This window comes from Falco rusticolus, chromosome 3 (assembly GCF_015220075.1).
Source record: "Falco rusticolus isolate bFalRus1 chromosome 3, bFalRus1.pri, whole genome shotgun sequence".
In the NCBI taxonomy this organism is placed as follows: Eukaryota; Metazoa; Chordata; class Aves; order Falconiformes; family Falconidae; genus Falco; species Falco rusticolus.
In genome coordinates this window covers 53,546,376-53,565,160 of record NC_051189.1, presented here as the reverse complement: position 1 = coordinate 53,565,160, position 18,785 = coordinate 53,546,376, and the positions used below count along the sequence as shown (strand labels likewise).

At 44.5% G+C, this 18,785-nt stretch overlaps 1 protein-coding gene across 2 annotated transcripts in view; it reads right to left on the bottom strand.

Moving 5' to 3' along the window:
* Nucleotides 1–18,402, bottom strand: part of CDH2 (cadherin 2) — a 119,901-nt gene extending 101,499 nt beyond the window's left edge. The window contains exons 1-2 of one of the 2 annotated variants that reach the window (XM_037381061.1): nucleotides 17,751–18,402; nucleotides 6,952–7,063 (exon numbers count right to left, since the gene is read on the bottom strand). In XM_037381061.1, coding sequence (XP_037236958.1) covers nucleotides 6,952–7,063; nucleotides 17,751–17,825 — 187 coding nt within the window. In that variant the 5' untranslated portion in view covers nucleotides 17,826–18,402. Of the gene's footprint in view, nucleotides 1–6,951; nucleotides 7,064–17,306; nucleotides 17,405–17,750 lie in introns of those variants that run through there. The other variant, XM_037381062.1, reaches the window with a different exon arrangement.
* Between the last annotated feature and the right edge of the window lie 383 nt (nucleotides 18,403–18,785).

Genomic DNA, 18,785 nt, shown 5'->3' with positions numbered 1-18,785 from the left:
GGTGTGCTGTTGTCTTCAGTTTTAAGCATGATGACTTTTTTAAAAGATATTTTGTTCTTAGTTGATGAGGGGCATTTCTATAAGTAGAATGACAAACCACCACTAGCAGCAAGAAAAGCTGAGTGGTTTAACCTGGGACAGAACAGCACCCATGCAACCTCCAGGATGTCATGAAGAAATGTTAGTTAGTTTTAATGGCCAGGCAATGCCTGAGCAACACATTCCCAGGAACACATTTCCAAGTTGTTTCAGACCAACTGGTATTTTCAAGGTAAACTACAAAATAAGTCAGTGGGAATGCCAAAATCAAGTTTTGTCACTCAGTTTGAAAGCATCAAAACAACAAGTATTATTTTCTAAGCATTTCACTGCTGGAAGAAAAAAAGGCAGCAGGAACACTATGGCTCTGTTTAAGCATACAAGATCTGTCAGGAAAAATGTAAAGTAGGAGCGAGAGTTTACCCCAGATAAATTGGCTAACCCCTTCATTTTATGGTTTCATGAGCACTTGGTACCAGGCTCTAAGAGAGGAGAAGGCGTAAGCATGCCTCTTTTGGCAATGCTGTCAGCTCGCTCCAGCTTAAATGGCTCATGAAACTGCACTGTTACTCATCCATAATCACCGCTTATCCAGTGATCAACACCAAAACATATTTTTTCTTTATCACTGCAACTCGAAGAGTTTAGAAATATTTTATAGCTACACAACACTCGAAGGATACATTTAAGAATCTTGTCTAGACAATGAATTTGCTTAGCAGAAAACTAAAACCATGCATTTAGTAACAGGACAGACAGTGCTAAAATAAAGTCTGAAAGATAAGAAACTGCTAAAATAAATGATCAGAGTAAGAATCTCTAACTTTATGATATGATTCTGCAAATAACCATTCAAGTAACCTTCCCAGGTGAATGATTTTAGCAGAAATGCATTATTTGGATCTTAAAATTTGCAGGATATAGAATGAAGAGTAGATAAACAGGCTGGACATACATATCAAACTGCCACAAGTACTTTTTTCCTGAATGAACTACAAAACCATTATAAAACCAGCACAAGCAAGGACACTTAATATATTAAACAGAACTCACTCTTTTAACTCTTCTTCTCCGAGTACTACATTATATACCTCCAAACAGTAATCACATTTTATTTCCAGAAACAAGTCATACATTCTTAGTTATATACAGATAATTCTGGGTGAGATACCTACTTCTACTAGGTGATGGCTGGTGAGTTCTTTGCATACATTTTTTTTCTTTTTTTTTAAATGTTGGAACATTTAAGTCCTAAAATACTTCAAAGTATATTAAATTCTAAAAGAACCGGAGGCCCAAATAACTCCACTGTCTTATCAGTAAGACACTTTTTTGAGGTGCATGAAGTTTCTTTTAATTCTGTTTCAGAAAATATTACTTTCTTTTTCTTCCCTTTACAGAAATTAAGGCAGCAGTTCTGAGCTCACCTAGTTCCTTGGTAAGCATCTCTGTAATTTCACTGAACTGACTGGTACCAAGTGGAACAGCATGTAAAACATTACAAATAAATTCAAAACTAGAACTATAGTACTTTAGCTTATTATATGTGTCTAGTGCCCTGAGCCTCCTGCATCTTGATATCAGAACTGCCAGACTTTGTGCAAGCCAGAGCGTTAAGACATCAGCTTTGTTGAGCCTCCAAGTTATGAGTGGTGAAGCCTATACCAGAGGAACACAGGAGCACAGGACACCAGTGACACTGTGACAGAAGGAGGCAACAGGACACAGTATATGCTGCAGGCTACCTCCTACACAGCTCAGTCATGACTCATTGAAAAGTAGTTTCCAACTTTTTTTGTGACTTCCCAACCAACAACATCTTTTCCCTAAAAGGGATTTTCTGTTTCCTCATCCTGAAACCAAGGACAGGTATCTTAGGTATCTTTCTCCTTCTTTCCCTCAACCCACATTAATAAATATGGGGGATTTCTCTTTTCTGATTTATGTTATTCTGAATATACTGCTCCACCAATTTTTCATATATAGTGAGAAATGAACACGTGGATACCTACTGAACATGCAGTGGCCCATCATGCCCCCATGCACAGAAGAAGAAATTAGAAGACACTAACATACTACCCTAGCCGTATGAATGACCAAAGTCACTATCAATTAGAAAGACTTTTTTTTTTTTTAAAATGGAATAGGACCAAGTCTGACCACCCCTAAAAAACAAGGATCACCCAAATACAGAAATAAAACAAAACCTCTTCAGAAAACATATGGTATCATGTAGTGCATGGTGGAACCCTGCCCCATACTCCAAAGTAAAAATTTATTGAAATAATACTTTAAAAACAGATATCCTATGTTATTGTAACAACTGAAAGCCACAGATCAACAACTCGTATGATAATTTTATATAGGTTTTGGTTAAATAAATGGAAATCAAAGACCTTAACAGAAGCTCGTCCCCACTGTGCAAGATAAACAAAAAGATATTAAATGTGTGAACATCTTCTTGGTCAGTATTTTAAGAAGTAACTTCTCAAGAAAGCATCAAGTGAGGTTCAAATTATTCTGCAGCTACTTGAGAGGACCATAAAGTGCCTGTATGTGAGGGATCAATGCACAAAACACAACAAAATTAAAGCTTTCATTTATAAACCATAAAGAAAACCTAGCTGCGTGTTTCATTTTTGGATTCATACTAGTGTAAGAACCTACAAAGAAGACGTGAAATCATACAGGGAGAAAATTAGAAGGGCCAAAGCCCAACTGGAACTTCATCTGGCTACTGCCACTAAAGACAATAAAAAATTGCTTCTACAAATACATTAGCAACAAAAGGAGGGCTAAAGAAGACCTCCGTTCTTTAATGGATGCAAGGGGAAACATAGTGACAAAGGATAAGAAAAAGGATGAGCTATCTAATGCCGCCTTTGCCTCAGGCCTTAACAGTAGGACTGGTTGTTCTTCAGGTACCCAGCCCCTTGAGCTGGAACACAGGGATGGGGAGAAGAATGAAGCTCTCATAATCCAAAGGGAAATGGTCAGTGACCTGCTACGCCACTTAGACACAAGCCTATGGGGCCGGACGGGACCCACCCAAGGGTCCTGAGGCAGCTGGCAGAAGTGCTCACTGAGCGACTCTCAACCATCTGTCAGCAGCCCTGGCTGACCGGGGAGGTGCCAGTTGACTGGAGATTAGCAAATGCGACACCCATGTAAAAGAAGGGCCGGAAGGAGCGTCCAGGCAACTACAAGCCTGTCATTCTGACCTCGGCACTGGGGAAGGTTATGGAGCAGATCCTCTTGAGTGCCATCACACGGCAAGTACAGGACAACCAGGGAGGGGATCAGGCCCAGTCAGCACAGGTCCTCCTTGACTAACCTGATCTCCTTCTGTGACAACATGACCCACTCAGTTGACGAGAGAAAGGCTGTGGCTGTTGTCTACCTGGATCTTAGAAAAGCCTTTGACACTGTTTCCCATGGCATTCTCCTGGAGAAACCGGCTGCTCATGGCTTGGATGGCTGTACTCTTCTCTGGGTTAAAAACTGGCTGAATGACTGAGCTCAAAGAGTGCTGGTGAACAGAGATCCGTCCAGTTGGCAGCCAGTCACAAGTGGTGTTCCCCAGGGCTCAGTACTGGGGCCAGTCCTGTTTAGTATCTTTAACAATGACCTGGACGAGGGCACCCTCAGGAAGTTTGCAGATGACACCAGGTTGGCCAGGAGCGTTGATCTGCTGTAGGGCAGGAAGATTCTGCAGAGGGATCCAGACAGGCTGATCGATTGTTCAAGACCACTTGTGTGAGGTTCAACAAGCAGCAGTACTGGGTCCTGTGCCTGGGTCACAACAAACCCCATGCAATGCTACAGGCTTGGGGAAGAGTGACTGGAAAGATCACCAGTGGGAAGGGGCCTGGGGGTGCTGGTCAAATGCCAGGCGAGTATGAGGCAGCAGTGTGCTCAGGTGGCCAAGAGGGCCAATGGCATCCTGGCTTGTATCCAAAACAGCGGGGCCAGCAGAACAAGGGAGGCGATTGTCCCCCTGTGCTCAGCACTGGTGAGGCTGCACCTCGAATGCTGGGTTCACTTTTTGGCCCCTCACTACAGGAAAGACATTGAGGTGCTGGAGCGTGTCCAGAGAAAAGCAACAAAGCTGGTGAAGGGTCTAGAGCACAAGTCTTATTATGAGGAGCGGCTGAGGGAACTGGGGTTGTTTAGCCTTGAGAAAAGGGGGCTGAGGGGAGACCTTATCACTCTCTACCTGAAACGACCTGAACGGAAGTTCCAACAAGGTGGATGTCAGTCTCTTCTCCCAAGCAGCAAGCAGTAGGACAAGAGCAAATGGCCTCAAGTTGTGACAGGGGAGGTTTAGATTGGATATGAGGAAAAGTGTCTTCACTGAGAGGCTTGTCAAGCATTGGAACGGGTTGCCCAGGGAGGTGGTTGAGTCACCAGCCCCGCAAGTATTTAAGAGATGTGTAGATGTGGCACTTGGGGCCATGGTTTAGTGGTGGACTTTGCAGCGCTAGGTTAACGGTTTGACACGATGATCTTAAAGGTCTTAACCTAATTGATTCTATACAGTTAGACAGGCAAGGCTACTGAGTTCAGAATCAGGCCCATGGTTATCCCTAAGAAGCGAATGTCATGCAACTATACTTAACTTGCAGCGTCATCTAAATCCAGTTTAAGAACCAGAAAATAGGCTTTTGACAACAATAGTATTTCAAAATGACAGTGTAATTAAATTTAAGTCAAAGCTATGCAATGATGGACTGTATGTTTATGTGTAACCAGCAAATTATATGCTTTTAAGCGTGTCAGAATTTTCAAAAGAATTAACCAGTGCAGTAATTCAGCTGAGAAAATGGTGGTAGGAAAAAAACTCCCCCAGGTCATTTTTCAACCAGCTGATCTGATGTGCTACCTACTGTATGCCTCATACAGTTTTTCCAATTCCTACTTCCCTAAAATGCCATGTGTTTTAATACCATCCAAGGACAAACCAATAGTCACGCTTCACTCACTTCTGAGAAGCAAGCAAAGGCAGTGCGTGAATATGAGTAACAAGAAAGTCAGTCTGCCATCCTATATTACTAGTTCAGACTCAGTTAAGTCTGGTCAGACATTATCATGCATGAGCAATGCCAACAGAGAATTAGTGGGCAGTCCACTGTGGTTTCTAGGATGTGGAGGAAAAATAAGCGGGGAGAAATTGCAGAAAAGGTCTGGATTGAATGAAGAGCAAAGAGAACTTTCATAAGACAGGGCAGATCTCAAAAATGGTGTGATCTCCATTTTAAAATGAACTGACAGCATAATTAACCAGTAACAAACACGTGGTGGTTTCTAAGCAGCACCTCTGGAAGGCACTTACCTGCTATGCTCTGTCCTTGTTTCTACCCCTCTCTCCAGGTTTGTGCATCACCTACCAAAGGAGTTCCCCATGCCAATGGAGGCTACTGCAGGAGTCTATAATAGAGTCACCTATTAACTCCCATTTAGTGGGGAAGTGAGGCAAATTCTCTTCTTTATTATTTTTTCAATTGGCAGAACGTTTACTTTAATACATGAATTTCTAAGCTATCCTTTAATAAAAGAAGAGTCTGTGGTGGTAGAATGTACTTCCTTGAAACTGAACAGAAAAAGCTTTAATAACTCATGTTTAAATACACTAAAGCTAATCAATTCATCCTGCATTCAAGTTTCTATTACACTTCTAAAAAAGCACAAAACAGGTCTGTAAAATATAATTAGGGTGAGACTGCTACATACAGCATGTAAAATCAAGACTACAGCTTTCACTTCATTTGTTTTGCAGACTCATTAGAATTTTTTTCATTTAAATGTCTTGATCTATGTAACCACATTTATATGTGAAAGAAACAACAAATTAAATTAAATTAGTCCTTATTTAAGATGTATTTGAAACCACCTAAAACTGATGTTCTTAGTCAGTTCCACAATTTCCAAATCAGATGGGGGGGGGGGGGGGGGGGGAGGGATAAATTTTGTTAGCAGTTCAGAAAACAGCCAAATTAATGTACATTTTAAAAAAATATTCTACTTCCACAAACTTGTATGCTGGAATTTAACTAGCTGGAAAATCTAATAAAGATTCAGAGTGTGTGTGTCTCTGTCCTACAGATGACTACTCTATCCCTAATAAAGAAAGACATAAAAAGAGCAATGAACCGAATTCCCAACCTGGTGGTCCTGGGGGCAGATGTACTGACTGCAGTGCATCCCTGGCGGAGTCAAGGGCTTGCACTCACCAAGCACGCTGTGAGCTGGGGAGCTGGCCGTACTCAGCCTGGGCACCGTGCCATTCAGATGCAGGTAGGTGCCAGGATGAGAGAGCAGCACAGTCCACAAGACAGCACTGGCACTGTCCTGCCTCTCCTCACAGAGCCCCCAATACTGTGGTCACCCCATCGAGGGCTGCCTGTCCCACTGTCTTGCCTTCCATAGGTGTCTCTCCCCAGGTTGCCAGGAAACAGCAGTAAAGGAACTATCTCTGCATTAATATGAGTGCTAGGACTGGGTGTAAGTGCAGTACTTCTACAGGAGTTGTAAAGCAGAAGGGAAATTTTCTTCAACTCATCATTCATACACAGGCTTTAAGTATAGACTGACGGCATGCATACCATCAGTGGTAATAAGAAACATCAGCGTGAATGCTGTGCTGAGAAAGAGAATTCGTGGACAATCACTGGAAGGTTCACAATGCTCAGCATTTTCAAATCATGGTCAACAGAGGTGCATGTGGTAATGCCAAGAGATTTTCCAAGTCCTATGACAGTAATCAAAGAATAATCACAGAGCAGCTGACGTTCTGTCCTGCAAAGAGTTTGTGCCCTGTTTAAGGATAAAAATGCTCCAGAGCGAGTTATGGCTACAACCAGAAGAAATAAATTAAAATAATAAATAATATCTAGACATGTTTTCTAACCATACCGTTGAGAAGAGGCTGTCCTCCATGTACAGTCCTTGACACCACTGCACTGTGAACATCTTCAGAAAATCCGGTCTTGCATGACATATCTTCACAGGTTGCTTTTATTGGTGCCTGAAATGCAAGACAAAATTTATGTAATACTCACAACCATCATTCACCAGAGAAACATTCCAGCTGGCACATACTCCATTTTGCTGCTGTCTTGTACAAGCAGCATCTTTGTTTCTGAACGACTGCAATTAGGACCGCAAGGGCAAAGGGTTAATCTTTCTGATAACTGGAATGGAAGGAACAAATCCCACTTGTCTGGTAAGATCTAAATAATACACAATCTCAATTCTTCTGACAACTGAACATTTCCACTAAAGCAGTCATCGAGACTGAAAGAAAATCATAGGGGGAACAAAAACATTCCTTCCTCTGGAAATAAATGTTGCACAAAACCCAGTGGCAACTTTTTCATAGCCAGATTACTTGAGACTAATTACTTCAACCGCTGATTTAAAATGCTTTATTTAGAGTATTTCTATGTGAGGCTGCACCAGAACAAGTAAACCAAGATAAAATGCTACATTTGCAGTAACTTAGCAGAACTTATATTTGCCTTAGCATTCAAAGAGAAACCATATAAAGCCAAATGCTTCCAATGCAATCTCCTTCTATTTCAAAGGGATGTTAAGTTAAAAGGATATTATTAAATTTGCACAAGGGAAGAACTGTTTGTTCTCTCAGTTGTTCAGAAATTTTCTCCTCAAATCACATTCTTGAAGAATTGCATAAATGTCTTTGTATTAAGAAATATAATAAAGCATTTGGAAACTTGTTTGTTCTGTAGTGTTCCATGTTCAGAAAATATTTCTGACAGCTAAGCCCGTTTCCAGGACAGTTCATTGTCTAGTTGAAAAAAAAATTAATTCAATTTTCTGTGCAAAGGACTAAGATTTCTTTTCAGTGGATTGTTTTTGCTTCATTTTAGTGCTGCACAAGACATTAGCCCACCTTACATCTGGTTAAATGACTATACAAGGTAAAAAAACCCTTTCACGCTGCAAAAAGGCAGAGAGGCCGGCTCCCACGCCAGCCTGGGCTGAGACACATCCAGGAAATGGCAAGAGTTCTCCCACAATCTCAAACACACCTACAAGCCAAGGAAAGGCCTATTCATGTGCATGCCTAGATGTAGTATATGGTCTTTTGACAGCGTAAGCAGCTGTGCTGCTATAGCATACCTAAACCTGATCAAGACTTAGATTTCCCTTTTTACTTTCCCAGATAGGCTTCCATCAAGCAGACCTACTCAAGGCCACGTAAGCACATCAGCATACACTCGATAAAGCAAGCCCTACAGGAAAAAGAAAAAAAAAAAAGTATGAAGAGGAGATTATATTATACCCATTTACCACAGTAACCTCAGGGAAAGAGAGCATTAGAGCAGAGATGGGACAGAAGCATCTCAGACCACAACGGTTTCCTCAGGGAAGGGAGATCGGGCAGAAATATAATCTCTCCACTGACACACATGGCCAAGCTCAGCATACCAAACCCTGTCAGAATAACTTTACCACTAATACGAGGAGGCATTTGTTGCACTTACACCAGCATGGTCCTAACTAAGCAACTCAACACTGACACTAGCAAAAAAACCCCCAATAATAATAATAAAAAAATACTCAAATTTACTGTCTAACTACTAAGTTAAAACACTATCCAGGCAAGCACCCAGTAAGAACAGGCAATTATCAAGTGTCAGGTTAACTTAAACTGTGATGTGGATTTAATTGTGAGTTAAGTACTACACGGGTATCTCACCTGTGTACAATTACTTATGTACTTTAAAATGTTTATGTAAGGAGAAAGCAAACATAAACCAACACTTTAAGCTACTATGTTACCTGCAAAGCTGAAACTTGGATCTGTAGCTAAACCCCAAAAGCTCATCTACACACTGAGTTTTTAAGATAAAACAATGGTAAATAAAAAATAATTATGATTCCAGTTGCCACTTTCCTCAGCTTTAGAACTCAAATCACAGGTTTGATAAGGTTTCCATAATTTGCAAGAAAAATAGTAAGCATAATTTAAACTACTGTACAAAAGGTGACCTCAAAGCAAATGGAGCGGGGTGGAGAGCCTTTCATGGTACCCTGGGCAGACAGCTGAGGAGATAGCAGGATTTTTAGCAGGTCTGTACTGATGTGCCCGGGAATCTTTCAGCTTTTTCAGATCTATATGTACTAAACAGCTCTTATAAACTGAAACAATGTCCACTGAAACAAAGGCTGGGGGGACATGAATAGAGAGCCTTCTTCATTCTTTCATTTGCAGTCATCAATTTTATCTGGACACAAAAGACTGTACTCTGCTCTCGAAAAACAGCCCTTTGTAAAGATTGTTTGAGAATAAAAACACAAGGGAAGGAAGAATTCAAATTTTCAACAATTCTTAATCACCCTATGTTAAGCATTTTGAATTAAGTAGAAGTTGTAGCTTCAGACACGCTGGGTCATATCAAGTTCAGCCTAAGAGTACTGCAAGACTTAAACCATTTTAAGCAAAAGAGGATGCTGAAATATTTTTATCCCCTTATCTGGGGCAAAAGGGGAAAGCTAGTGAAGATTATGGGGCATATAATTGTAAATTACAGGCTTTGTGTAATTAGTACAATGCCCAAGACTATTTCAAACATAAGATAATATTACTTGTACATTCATCTACAGAAGGACACTACTTAAAAAACTATCTTTTAAGATGGAAAGCAATTACCTTAGCTCGTACCTATATAAAACCTACTTAATGGAGTTAGAAAGCTTTGAACAAGCTCAGCACTTGGAAAATTCTCCTCTCAAGTACTAACAGACTTTGCTAAAGCAAAATAGGGTTACTACTGGAAAACTATTCTGCTTTCCTCAGCCTTTATAGCTTATTTAGTCATTTTTAACTACAAAAGAGTAATAAGCATTATCATCTCCAGATGCTAAGGAGCTAACACCGAGTCAAACAGTGTGTCAGATCATGCATATAAACTCAGTAGTGTAGATCTCAGATTAAATGCAATAGGCAAACTGCAATTATGAAGCAATATGATGTAAATTAGAAGTCTTCTGTCAAAGTTATTATTCAATCAATTAAAAGAACTAGCTGTTTCGATATACTTACGGCAGTTAAGCCTGCAGTTTTCATACCCTGCTCCTCAGTTACTTTAGTTTCATATCTAGCTATCTGAGTGGTTTGATTTCAAGGTTGTATTCCTGCTGAGAATCTCAACTTCATAAATCTAAAGGACCTGTGTTTACATTACATCTTTACATTTGTCTTCCAATAATATAGGCCTCATGCTTGTGAAAGGACTGTAAATTAAAACAAGAATAAAGACACACAGGATTGCTGCACTAGTGCTGGCAGTTCTGGACTATTACCCCTTTGCAATGTCCATACTTTTTAGAAATTAGCCACATCTAGAATTAAATTCTGTAAAGAAACATCTATTTAAAAAAATGGAAGCTCGCCACATGACTGTAGAAGTAATTTTGTGTCACAACACGCATCCTAGATTTGCAGAATTGGGCTCTCAAACAAGGCTGATCTTTTTCTCTCTGCATATGCCATACACCACTGGAGTTCATTAGTAGCTATTAATCTGAAATATCAAAGCCTCTGCTTTTCCACTGTTAGCATCTGCATGTACTACAACATCACATTTCTTAATACTGATTGTACCAAAACGCAAGGGAAGATGTTTTTGAAAGACTGCTTTCTTTTATATTCAATGTAGCTTACTCCTATAGGAAAATAAGCCTAGGTATTAAAATGAGAAACAGAGCGGTATGTATCAGAGAAAATACCATACTATGCAGTTATAATTGGACATAGTACAGCTGCTAGTCGCCAAGTCCAGCCAATTCACAGGGTGTTGTTGTGCAAAGCTCAAAACATCTGACAATTATATGTATGACAGAGCAGGAATAGGGTATTTGAGCTCTCCTTCCTTAATAACCAACACTAATTTGCAATTATGACAGCAATATTCAACTTAAGCACAGAGGACAGAAACATTTGTGACTGTTTAACTGGGTGTTTCTTCATTAATTTAAAGGCCAAGATGGTACCCAATACTCATTCACAACTTAAGTATCTCTACGGATTGTTCTATCCATTTTTAGTTTTGTGTATATACATCATCTGGCACAGTGGGATATGCTGTTCAAGGTAGGTCTTATGTTATGACAAGATTCTAGTTACTACCATAAGGCAAATGAAAGATGCTCTGCAGGATGTTAGACATATCTCTGAAATGCTTTAGATGCTAAACTTGAAAACATTCAGCAATTCTTTCTTTCTTTCTCTGACTTGCTACAATACCAGGAAAGCTGCAACAGTTTATACCCTCACGGTACTCAGTACTCCAGCAAATGTAGTCAAGTACAATTTGTTTTCAACTGGAGATTGCAACTGGAGAAAAAGAAAAGTGCCTTTCATTCAAATTGTTCTGGAAGCCAAAAGCTTCCAAAGTGGGTGCCAGGATACATCCTCCCAGAGGTCATTCAGTTACACCAGAAAGGGCTTTCATTATGCCATCTTCACTTCTAATTAGTGCTCTACTTCATGAACCAGGAGATTTTAGATCAGAAAATCCAGCTTCTTAAACCAATAGTTAAAGCTTTCAAACACTTTCCCAAAATAACAGAATCTCCAAATTTTGTGCTATCGTCTAGTTTAAAATTAGTTGCCTTAAACCACCACTGGTTACCACAGATTATGATAACTTTACAAATTACAGTCTCACAAACTGGGTTCGTAGCCTATTCTGTTAACCCCAACTGAGAGACCACGTTCATTTGCTTCATTAAACACTATACATTTATTTGGTATATCCCTCCCACTCAGCACAATGCCATAACCCAGCTTGGACTTTCCCCTTCCCTCAAGTAGGCGGATATGGAGTGCTGCATCTTCCAAGACATGTGGTTATCCAGACAGGCCACAGCGCCTATCACAGGAGGACAGCTTAAAATTTCAACTGCAATAATAAAAGCAAATGAAATTTTGTAAGTCTAAGTCAAACTTTTAATATAAATATATATATTAAAAAAAAAAAATCAGCCCTATGTTTGACTATACATTCTCATTTCTCCAAGACAGAAAACTATCTCTCTCTGATTTGATAATAGCTATTGTATTGCTCATGTTGAAGATCTCTGCCCACAAAGACTGTTTCTAATGCATACAGGAGGATGCTGCATTTTCCCAGCCTTCAGGGAAGGCCTTGCAAGGCCTATCTGGAAGAACTCTTTTGGAGTATCACAAAATTTTAACTATGTCTTCAGCTGCTGGGCGATAATTATATGCTAATTATAAGGAATGGAGCAGTCCCTAGAGGAGTCTGTTAGTAAAAATATATTTTTTAAATATGTCAAGGAGTGCCTAGAGGAGAGGATAAACGTGCCTTTTGGAAACATGATATTTAATTAAATACACGAATACTGACTAAAACCAAATAGTTTAAGTGAAACATTGAAAAGATTTGGCAGCAATATAACTTCCATCTTGGAAGCTGCTGATCCCGTATCTGTTTGCATAAGCCATTTAAAAATAGAAAGCCTAATTTCCCTTTTTTATTCAGACAGAGCTCCCATGATCTTTCAGGGAGAACTGCAGGATCAAATCAAATGATGAATCACACAGACTTGGTTACACATCTCTCCAGGTGAACAGCAGCATGGCCCAACACCCAGGCGAAAAAGGTCCCTCTCAGGTCACTCACAAACTACAAATGCAGCACTTTAGCAAAATACAAATCCTTCAAAAACTTGTTCTTCAATAAAGTACACCACCTTTTTTTCCCTCTCAAGACTGAACCTCTACATGTGCCAGTATTAACCTGGCCAACCAGTAAATCTTAGTTCAGTGGTAGGTGAGGAGAAGTGCTATCTTAACTACCATCGCTATTGCAAGAGATGTTAAGTATTCATTCTGCTTTCATTACTCTCCACCCTGATATGTCCCATTGCATCTTATGCACAACTAGAGCCACTGGGTTAGTGAAAGTACACCAGCTATTCAGTAAGGTTCTTCCTATGCTCTACAACAAAAAGCAATTTAAAATAAAAATGCCAGGGACCAATAAAGGTTGTGTAGTCTTGAGGGGACAGGTTTGTGTTCTGTATGTGTACATTGTTTCAAAGAAATTAAATTCTTATCCTAATGGGAGTGCTGGTGAACTACTAAAACTACTGCAAGTTTTCTAAACTGTTTTTGTTAACCTAAAAAAAAACATTTACAAAGACAGTGAGAGGCAGAAAGAGAGTTTAACTGGCAAATGATCCTCTTACTCAGGCAAGAAAAGCCATTCAACAGTTCCTGCTCCTTACGACACAATCAAAAGTCCCTTACACAAGACTGTCTGTACTGAGTAAAAATAACTTTACTCACAGCTTCCTCAAGCTATTTTTAAATGTACACATGCACTTCTGTCACAATTAAAGTGTCTTATGTGCTACAGTGCTCAGTTGTTAAAACTAACAAATGAAATTATTGACATAAAAGCATAGATGAAACTAAGATGGGGCATGACAGGGCTCTTCCAGTGATGTTTCTGGGAGCTCCTTCAACTTCTGGGAGCAGAAAGAAAAACAGTAGTTGGGAAGACTTTGTATTACACATACTTAACTAGATGCAGTTAAAAAATATCATCATTTTGGCCAATATTTCAAAAACTGGTATCAAAAAAGTATACAATCATCTTTCTAGCACATTAGGCTACATGCCTACCTAGCAGTATTACCAATGAAGAGAGACAGCAGTAGAAGGCTTTCTAGAAAGCACATAACATTTATTGAAAATACATAAATTGACAAAACAAGAATATATACCTTGTTACATAAGCACCACATATAATTCTGAGCTTGTTACAATATCTGCTCAGATAATATGAACTTGTTTAATACACAAAATTATCTCCCATTTTGTCAACCAACGATTTACATTCCAAAAATTCATTGTCGATCTACACTACCTTATCTGTCCTACAATAGATGTAAAAAGCAGTTTAAACAAAAAAAAAACCACAAAAAACCAGTCTCTTCACAATTCTCAGTTCTGCAATTATCTGAATTTTGAGGATGTGTCAGTGGCATCACTATCACCTAAACCAGACAGACTAGGATTAGAGAGCGCTCTACTGCAATATCCTGCCATATTTAACTTTTCAGATAGATTCTTTGCAAACAAAGCAAAACCAGAAAAGGAAGATCTAAATCCAAAAAGGCTGAGCCACTCAGATAACTGCCCTGTTCTGGGTCTTATGAAACATGTTATAAAATGCATCCAATTGACTCTCAAAGGAGTTAATGATGTTGGGAGTCTGATTTGTTAAAAGGAGACACACTGAAACTCACATTTGTGCTTATACAATTATGTATTTACTGTATGACTTAAAGTAGACTGATTTAAAAAAAATAAAATTGAAGACACAGCTGCATTATGAGAGACAGAAGATGCACCCACAACAGATCTCACTGCCACTTCTACACAAAGCCACATTAATATGCCTCACCCCAATTCTGCCAGAAACTACTGTAGGGGGTGGGTACTAGAGGGGTACAGCTGGCAAGAAATGCCATTGCTGGATTCTCAGCAGAGACAGCTTAACAGGAGTGTCATTTAGGGTAGTAGCTTTATCACCTGGATACATTCACTAAGACCTGGAATACAACCAAAACAGCATGCGGAGGGTAATAACTTACATCCTCTGTCATCGTAATTCGAATTCACACTAGTCACCCAGGCATGAAAGGCTCCAAAACTGTTGTATTGTTTACTTCTTTCTGATTTAGAAATTGACAACAGCCACAGAGTGATCCAATCATCTTATACATTTAAAGAAATTATTCCCTTTTCGAGCAAGAAATTTCTGCTCCCCTTTCCAGTTCATTTCTAATTAACAGCAGTTTCATTCCTGTAAACTCATGCTAGCTCTCCCATTCCTCTTTCAATCCTGTTGTTACCCCAGTTCCAAAAACTGGAACTGTTGTTTTGGCCCAAAAACCAAGCCTTGCTCCCTTTATCCTCTCTTCTCTCAGTTTCTTTCACATAATGCTTCCAGACTCATACTGATCTGTTAACCGCCAAAATAAAGTGCAGTTTTCATTCTCCTCCATCTTATGCAGGGTACATATTGCCAAAAATCTAAAGCCTTATTTCCTGTACACAAACAGCACCCACAGATCTGCCTTAAAACCTGCTTCCAGTTACAATATTTCAAGTAATTCCATTATGACGGCTTTTCTACATCACTGATGAATAACGAAGCGATCAATAACTCCAGAATAAGGGTAAATAGCTCTTGTGTTGCACAGATGAAAAACTAAGTAGTAAGGTTCAACATTTCAAAAGAACCTGGTACAGATAGCCTCCTACAAAACATAAGTAGTACATATGATGATGGGGCGGGGGGGAAGTTAGCACTGCACCTAGCTTGTGAAGGTTCTTTGCAGTATGCATGAAAGAAGGGGGGGGGGGAGCAAATTTTAAAATGAAAGTGTTGTACAGGCACAGGTCTATAAATCTGATTTCATACCCAAGTTCCAATTTTGTTACACACTATTAAAAAGCAACTCTAACCTGATTTAATGGATACCCAAACAAGGGGGAAATTGAATTCCCCAACCGTATCGTGCCAGTGACACTGAGTGATACATAAAAGCAATACAGCTAGTTCCTGTACTTAATTCATAGCGTGTGCTTCAATTTCAAACCTGCCCTGGGTAGAAAAAAAGATGGAATAAAAGGTTACTGCAGAATTTGTGCTTTAAAGATTTATTGAGATAGGAAGACTAAACAGAGCTGAAAGCATGTATAATAAACAGCACAGGACTTGGGGAAAAAAAAAAAAAAAAAGGAAGCAAGCTGCATGTACAGATCTGCCGAGATACTACCATTTACAGAAAAAAAAAAAAAAAAAAAGCAAAACCCAAACCGAACCAAGAATCAACCAGTACATAAATAATAATTTAAAAAAAACAATCACCAACCCAACAGCCTGTAAGTGGCACATCACAAGTTTCTGAACAGGGTGGCTGCTTTCATAAGACGCTCATGCCCAGCCGGACACTCCTGTGTCACGCCAGCCAGCCCGCCCCGTGTCCTTTTCAGACTCCAGGGAAAATGCCCGGCTGCCGTGGAGCAGCGCTTCAGCACCTCGCTCGCTCGCCTGGCGCAAGTCATCACCCCCGCGAGTGGCTCAGAAACTGCGGGGAAGGACCCGGCCGCCCGGGGACCCCGTGAGGGGCCCGGCTGTCAGAGAGGGGGACGAGGAGCCGGGAGGACGAGCGGGCTCCTCCTGCCCCGCTGCGGCGGCGCGGGCGGGGGCAGCGGGTGCGCTGCACCATGGACAGTGGCTGCGCCCGCCGCCTCCCCCTGCCCTGCGCCAGCCGCTGCAGGCACGGCGGGAGGGCGCCGCGGCCGCCCCGGACCCCCGGCCCCGCCGCCGGCCTCGCCTCAGCCCGCTCCCCGGCCCGCCAGAAATGCCCCGACCGTAAATACCATTAAGAGGCGATGATCTGCGCCATCTGTTCCTCGGACTTACCGCCCTCTCCACCCCCGGTGTCGCGCCGGATACGAGCTCAGCGAGCACAAAGCGGGAGGGGACCCCACCGCCGCGCTGCGCTCCCCACCCACCCCCAGCCTCCGCTCGGGGACCCCCCGGCTCCGCGCTCCCTCCGGACGCCCCGCGCCGCCGGCGGGGACCCAGCGCAACCACCGCCCCGCAGGCGCTGCCCTCGCTGCCCCAACTGGGATCCATTTTGTCATCTCCCCGTCCTCCTCCCCGCCGGCGTCCCGTCAGTCCCGTCTCGCCCCAGACGCCCCCTCGCAGGGGCGCCGGCCCGCAGATCCCTGCTTTCTGCACGGACAGAGCCCCCCGCCCCGGGGCACCTCGGCCGGCGCTGCCCTGCGTCCCGGACTGCCCGCCCGGGACCCCGCCGCTCGCGGCGGGCGAGGAGCGAGCCCGGGCCGCCCCGGCGAGCCCGCCGGGGGGAGGCAGCAGCAGGACTTTGATAATAATAAATTAAACACTTCGGAGCCCGAGCCAGTCCCAGTGGAAATTCCCGTTAACGGCAGGGGGTGGGGAAGCCCGGCGCCCAGGCGGAGGCTGATTAAATTCTTCCCGGGAAGGGATTAGCGGGCACGGGAGCCGGGGGTAGCCACGGCGCGGCCCGCAGGGGCCCCCAGCCGCCTGAGGAGGGGCGCGGGGGCTGCCCCCTGCCCGGCATCTCGCTGGCACCCCCTTCCCACGCGGGGCGCAGGGGGCGATGCCCGCTCCGTCCCCGCACTCCGACACTTCGTCCCCCGCGCTCACCGTGGGGCCGAGGTCCCGTCCTTCTGCCGGCCGAGCGGATACCGGGCAGCCTCCCCCGGCACCTGCTCTCCCAGCAGCGAGGGCGGGAACCTGCGTCCCCTCAGCGGCGGCGCCGCCACCCCTCGAGGCCCGGGAACCCCCCTCTCCCTCTCCGCCAGCCCGGGGCACAAGCGCCCCCCCCCCCCCCCCCCCCGCAGCCCAGCGGCGGGGCAGTCCCCGAGCAGGTGGCTCCGCGCGAGCGGCCACAAGCCACCCCGGGGCAACCCGGGCGCGGAGGCGGCGGCGGCGAATGCAGCCCTCCCCTAGCCCCCTCCCCGAGACCCCCACCTCGGCGGCGGAGCCTTCCCCCCCCCCCCCCGGTTCTCCCGCCTTCCCCGGGCACCGCCGCCCGCAGGGGGAACAAAGAGACGCAGCCCGGCCCCGCTCCCCGCCGGCGGTGCTTACCTGCTGCAGGGCCGCCAGCAGCATCAGCGCCAGCGGCGGCAGGATCCGCGGCGGCGCTCCCGCTACCCGGCACATGGAGGCGAGGAGGGGCGGCGGCAGGGCGGCCCCCGGCAGTTCCGGAGCGCGGCTGGAGCCCGCTGAGCGGGGCGAGGGGAGCACCGGCGAAGAGTCGGGCAGCGGCAGCTGCCGGGGGCTGCGGACGGCGTCTGCCCCCGCCTGCCGGAGCCGGTTGCCGCTCTAGCTCATGGGCAGCGATGCAGCGGGGGAAAAGAGAGACGGAGAGAGAGAGGGGCGGAGGATGGGTGAAACTCAGCTCTGGGTCAGGCTGCTTTTCTCTCTGCCGAGCCCCCTCCGCGGTGCAGAGGGTGGGCAGGGAAGAGGAGGAGGAGGATGGGCGAACAAAAGGCTGGGCGATAAGAAAGAAGCAGTCGCTGCTGCTGCTGCGAGGCCGGTGCGGCGGCTCCCCTCAGCTGGCTGCCTTCCCCACGCCTGGACCGTGCCCGCCTCTCTCCTCCCGCCGGTGCCTCCCAGCGAGCTCGGGCAGGCGGCTCCTCTTAGCGCCTCAGCCCGGGCACGCCAGCACCGCCGCTGCTCCGGCCCCAGCCCTGCTGCATGCTCGCCCCGCACTTTCTCTCTCCCTCTTTCTTCTCCTCCCTCCACCCCTCCCCCTGCAGGCAAAACCCTCCGCTGAAGCACAATGATAACAATACCCCAGCAGCCTCTGCCTGCCGTGCGTGTGTGTATGCGCTCGCCCCGTGCCTGCCTGCCTCCCTGCCTGCTGCTGGCAGCTCCCCCTCCGCCTCCCGTCGCACCCTGTCGGCCGCACGGCCAATGGGAACGGCACGGCAAGGCCGGGGATTGCCGCCGCCTGCGAATAGTGCTGCCGCTCCTCGGTCCCCAGAGAGCCGGCGCTGGGGGCAGCGAGGCAGCGGGCAACGCCAATTCACCCTGCAATCCAACAGCTGGGGCGGGGGGGGATAAATTCCAACCCACCAACTTGGCGTACTGCCGTTGCTTGGGGGGCGAAGAGAGAGC